This window comes from Gavialis gangeticus, unplaced genomic scaffold (assembly GCF_001723915.1).
Source record: "Gavialis gangeticus isolate Ggan-Ray unplaced genomic scaffold, GavGan_comp1, whole genome shotgun sequence".
In the NCBI taxonomy this organism is placed as follows: domain Eukaryota; kingdom Metazoa; phylum Chordata; order Crocodylia; family Gavialidae; genus Gavialis; species Gavialis gangeticus.
The window spans coordinates 87,112,650-87,118,649 of record NW_017728992.1 but is presented as its reverse complement, the minus strand read 5'-3'; the positions used below and the strand labels follow the sequence as shown (position 1 = coordinate 87,118,649).

At 40.9% G+C, this 6,000-nt stretch overlaps 1 protein-coding gene across 2 annotated transcripts in view; it reads left to right on the top strand.

Moving 5' to 3' along the window:
- Positions 1-6,000, top strand: part of CEP192 (centrosomal protein 192) — a 142,905-nt gene that overhangs the window by 100,306 nt on the left and 36,599 nt on the right. For both annotated transcript variants that reach the window (XM_019524935.1, XM_019524945.1), the window contains exons 28-30: positions 478-654; positions 2,556-2,646; positions 3,123-3,299. In XM_019524935.1, coding sequence (XP_019380480.1) covers positions 478-654; positions 2,556-2,646; positions 3,123-3,299 — 445 coding nt within the window. The remainder of the gene's footprint in view (positions 1-477; positions 655-2,555; positions 2,647-3,122; positions 3,300-6,000) is intronic.

Here is a 6,000-nt window from a genome sequence, read left to right as displayed (position 1 = left end):
TGGGGGGGGGGGGAAATAATTGAGAAATCATTACAGATCAACCAGTTTTACTTACTTTACTTACTACTGCTTAATACTTACTACTAGGCCAAATTTGCCAGTGTTTTCAGAGGGATGAAAAAGGCATGTCACTGATATACAGGCCACCTTTTACTAAAGATAAAGTTCCTGCTACTTAGAGCCTTTTTAACAGGTTGCCAGAATTTTAACTTTTTGCTTTTGCTGCTTCCTGTAAAACAGCTTAATTATTTCCAGTTAAAAGGTTCCAAAAATCAACCTGAGGCAAATATACTAAGAAAATTTCAGTCCAAATATTAGATGTTTTCAGTTGCTTTTAAATTCAAGAAACAAGATCTGTAAATGGGAAGTGAATAAGTGGTTCCACCTGCTCTGTCTATCTGCAGCACATCAGCCAGCAGGTTTCTTGCATGATGTAGTCTCAACTTTAGTAGTCTAATTTAGATTTTTTTTTTATAGCATTTTGGAAATTCTTGTGTTGCCATCTGGGCCACAGTATGAAGTGGTGGTAAAAGGTGAGGTGGAAATCATGAGAAACAAGACTTTGGCAACAGCTCCCTCCTGCTCAGACATCCCACCTATTCTCTCCAACAAGCAGTTTGTGGCATGGGGAGGGGTTGCACTTGGACGAGCAGAGTAAGTACCAGTGTTAAAGTCCTTCATATCTTTGTCCTGTTTAGAATATTTGCTCTACGCTTGTTTTGTTAATGCGATTGTACAATGCTTGTATTTAGACTTGCAATTTGACTTTAAAGGTAAAGTAGATGTGGCCCAAAATATACGAGTGATAATAGAGAGTGAATATGCTAAATAATCTTCTATCCTGGGGAAGGTCTTAGAAAAGTTTATTAAACAGGCCATCCTTATGGACTGGCTGACACCAACAACCTGAGGGATAGCCAGCATGGAGCAATGAGCTTGCAAAGTGATGCTGCGGCTGGTAAAGCGACCAAAAACTAGCTTGCATCCGTAGGTGCTTCTCAAGCAAATCCTGGGACGTCATTCTCCCCTTGTACTTGGCCTTGGTGAGGCTGCAGCTGGAGTACTGCATCCAGTTTTGGGCCCCACAATTCAAAAAGGATGTGGAGAAGCTTGAGAGAGTCCAAAGAAGAGCCCACACGCATGATCAGAGGTCAGGAAAACAGACCTTACGACAACAGGCTGAGAGCCATGGGGCTCTTTAGCTTGGAAAAGTGCAGGCTCAGGGGTGGTCTGGTTGCCACCTATAAGTTTTTATCAGGGGTGACCACCAGTATCTGGGGGAATGTTTGTTCACCAGAGTGCCCCAAGGGATAATGAGGTCGAACAGTTATAAACTAGTGCAAGACCATTTCAGGCTGGACATGAGGAAGAATTTCTTTACTGTCTGAGCCCCCAAGGGCTGGAACAACCTGCCATTGGAGGTGGGTCAAGCACCTACACTGGACACCTTCAAGAGTAAATGGGATGCTTATCTTGCTGGGATCCTATGACCCCAGCTGACTTCCTGCCCTTTGGGCGGGGGTCTGGACTCGATCTTCCGAGGTCCCTTCCAGCCCTAATGTCTATGAAATCTAAAATAGTAATTTTTATCATACGCTAGAGCCATGTGCAGGATGCTTCTTCAGCCTACAACTTCATTTGTAGGATGTAGCTCAAATCTATGGAAAAAAATCAAATTCCATGGATATGTTAGCTGCTTTAGTAGGCCAAAGCAGGCCTTGAGAAATTTACACCAACTTGATTTTAATTAAAAGTTTATTTTAATTGGTTGGTTCACTCTCTCTTCTAGTGCATATAATGTATTTAATTTGGTTTTTGCTAAATGAATTCCTTGGCAACTAAAAATTTCTGTCTTAAAAATAAAATATCATGTACATTTTGGGGGGGGGGTGTGATTGTGGGTAGGTATTTATGTGCGTGTGCGTACACACACAGGTATACACTTCAGATTTGGCACTGAATGAACCTGTGTTTAAAGCTGGAGTGGTTTTGCTGCTTTTGTACCATTCCTGGCTTGTCCAGACAATTAGCAATTAGAACGTAACAGCTGCTGCCCTTTTAAAATGGCTCCAAATGTATTGATATGTTTATCCATAGCCTAAGTCCCTCTTGCTCATTCATCAGTCTTGATAAAATCTATTAATTAAGGTCATATCTTAAAATTATAGTATGTAATTCTGAGAAGTCTATTTTACTGGCAGAATTAATCTTTTGAGAATTTAGCTTAAGTTTTCAGAGTTCAAATTAACAACATCGAGTTAAGTGATAGCTGGACTTCATTGTACCAGAACTAGTTTATGTACAAGTATTTTTCTTCTCTATTACTACACAAGATCAGGATAAATAGGGGCTCAGGATACTGACTTTGAAACCTTAATTCCAGAGATTTTATATTTTGTGATGGTAAGTATTTTTCAAAATCTGCAGTTTCCTACTTTCCACCTTCCACCCACTGGTTCCTCCCAAAAATTGACCATTCTTTGCCATGAATAAAATGGATATTTAAGTTGATTGCTTAATTATGTATATTACAATCTATCTTAAATGTTTTTCAGTCTACAGAAATTAACTCTAAGAAATAATTCTCCATCTACATCTCAGCATCTACGATTGTTGATAAGTGGTCAGGATCAAGACTGCTTTCAGGTTAGATTGAAAAATTCTATTTAATGTTGTTCAGAGAATCTGTGAAATTGATGCCTTATTTTAGTAAATGTTAATGTATTTATCTGCCTAAAATAGTGTCCTTTCAGATTTTAATCTAAAAGTGCTTTTGTTACATAAGTTTTAAAAACGGAGATCAGATACTGGGTACAGTGCAAACAGTAACATTTCAAAACTCATGGTAAATGAATAGACAAATGATCAGTGTGCATTTCAGAAGGTTTAGTCCTTTGAAACTAGGCACCACCTGTTTCACTGAGAACAGTAAAAACTAGTTTCTGCCAGTTGTTTGTGACAGTAACCTCAAAACTGTTTTTTCACCCTGACTTTGAAATAGTGGTAATTTCATAAAACTGAGTTAAATGAACTGAATCAAGATTATTAGTGGTATATTTGATTTTATTAGAAGATCTTTTTATATTTGTCTTGCATTTATTAACTTGTATTTGTACTTATAGCTGCAAAGTACGTTTGGTACAGAAGAGCGGTTGACCAGTACTCGGGAACTCAAAATCCGTCCGAAAGAAGATGCTAATATTTACTTGATGTTTGCACCTAGTCGTGTAACGTACATGTTAGCAAAGCTTGAAATCAAACAGCTGGGGATTCAGTCGCAACCAGGGTTTAAGTTTAGTGTAAGTTCTGGTTTTGTTTTCTAAATATTTAGTTAAACTAGAGCTGTGTAGCTTTACAGCATTAAGATTACTTGTCCTAAAGGAAAGGAGAAATAGATTTTTTGCTTTTTGTCCTGTTTAAATTTTTAAAATTTATTTGACTTCTATGCCACTCTCCTCAAAAAGGCTCAGGGTGGCTTACAATAACAAAGACGTAAAAATAGAAAAAATAAAAAGCCAATAATAAATCAGTTCTCCAAGGAGTACTCAGAGCCTAGCCCCACCTGTTAAAAGCCTGCTCAAATACGTTCTTATATTGTTTCTGAAAGATGGCCAAAGCTTGCACTCTGATGGCCCTCAAGGAGGCCGAGTCCTGCAGCTGAGGAGCAAAACTGAGAATAACCTACCAAAGATTTTGGTCAAGTGAATTTGTTGCACAAATGGTAGTTACAGGAGTTTCTTCTTGACGCCCTAGAGATTATAAGAGACTGCCTTCTGCTCCATTAGATTTGTAGGACTCCGGCTAGTTATGGCTTTATAGGTTAAGACCAGCATATTGAATTGTGACCTTAAAGCTACTTGGAGGCAGTTCAGTCTGATCCCTATATTTGGAGTCTGGAAGGATTTTACCTTATGGTTAGATTGATATGGACTGCCAGGGATTTTGGCTTCCTCTGTAGCAGGGGGCATGGCCCTCTACCTGAGATCTCTTGAGCATATATTAACAACCTTTTACAGAAGCAAGATGTTGGCTGCCATGCTCCCCTTGTTTTATCTGTGTGGCAGGTTAGTGTTGTCATGGCTGACAGTAGTTTTACTAAGAGTTAGATTATGGATTTGCATAGAATGGTTTGGATCAAGGCGATGCTAAGGCAGAGGGTTGAACTAGATGACCTCTGAAAATTCCTTACAGCTCTACTTATCTATGATTTCTGTCAGGCTGAATCCTATCAATAATGTGTATCCCTATTTCTCTTTCCCTCCCCCAAGTCATCAAGTCTGCTCCCCACCGTCACCCTCTCTCGTCTATATTCATCTTCAGTTGGATCTCCCACATCCAGTCTCCAACTGTAGGCAGACATTGGGTAAAGACAGAGACTACGGAGCCTGGGTTGCATGAAGAGAGAAAGCTGGGTGTCATTAGCATACTTGGGGCACTTCAGATCTTCACGCAGTCTTGCCCAGTGGTCACAGATGCACATTGAATTGGGGTCAGTGACAAGATGGAACGCTCAGGGACACTGTAGGAAAGGTCCTGAGGGGCAGATGAGCACTTGCCAATCACTACCCACTAGGAAAGAGTGGAATCAGTTGAGAATGGTCCTGTGACCAGGTCACTTAAACATTATCTACATTCATGTTTACTTGAAATGATGAAAGGCCCCTAATATAGTGATTCTCAACCACGGTGCTTGGGCATCCTGTGGTGCCTTGAGATCCTTTTGGGGATGTCACAAAATGTTTACACTGTTAGGCATGCAAACATTCACAAGATAAACCCAGAGATTTTCTGACCTGTTGTAGTCTTTCTGAGTTCTTTGCAGCAGAAGAATTGCTCTGTTGTTTTTTCTTGGTCAAAAAAATAAGTGAAAGGTAAGGTGGCATTTTCTGAGGGGTTCCTTGAGTCTATTGTTAGGGTACCTTGAGGCTGAGAAGACTGAGACCCACTGATAGAATAGGATCAGCAGGTTGCAATTTTCTTCTGTCTATCTCCAGGCAAAGTTCATTGACCAAGGCCACAAGCTCGTTCTCTGTACTCTATCCAGAACAAAAGCCAGACAGGCTTCCTGGAACTGGATGGTACCCAGATACACCTGGTCAGGCAGCCAACCATTCAATAACCTTCCCAAAGAGGGGAAATTGGATATAGGGTGGTAGCAGCTGGGGAATCAATCTCAAGATTTTTGTTTTTTCAATAGGCACTGGACAGTTGCAGACTTTGTCTAGCACCCTACCCCCCACACGGAGGCATTGACCAACCTCTGTCATTATGGTTCCCAATATCCACTGACTGGCTTTTTACAAGCCAGGACAAGCACAGGTCTAGTTCACAACTGGGAGGTATTTGAACCCTAGACTTTCTTTTCCTGTTGGTAGGCTGGCTAAGTAAGTTTTAACAGGATGTTAAGGAGCCTGAGGGTGTGGGCAGACATCTTAAGGTGCTTCCAACACCTTTGAAGGTCTTCAGAGGGCAAGCAGCCAGATGGACATGCTTTTTGAAACGCTCCAAAAAGACCCATGTAGAAAACTACCATTTGGAAGTTCTTCCTGTTGCATACATGCATTCTACACGGTGCAGTAGGGGAGAGCTTGGTTCTTCAGTGTCCCATAGTGCTTTGCTTCCCTTCTCCCCTGTGAAGGGAGGGCGGGGATGAGTGGGTCAAACTGTTAGCAAATGCTCCCCTCCCCTCTGCTCTCTTGAGGCCTCCCCACTACCCCCGTAACTGGGAGACTAGAGTCAGTGTACCGATCATAGTCTCTGCGACACAGATGTAGAGCACACAAGAGAGTGCTTGCTGACAGTTGGCTCTGCAACAAGGCAGCTGCCTTTTTGAAGTGTTTCAAATGTTGAATCTGTCCCTACCCAGAATAAACATATATTTTAATCATTTGACATGGTCTCTTTTCAGTTTACCAGGTATAAAGCGTGTTCAGTTTAGGCTGTTGCATTTTTAATTAACGTGCATTAGCTGCATAAAAATATTTCAGAAGAGACTTAAAA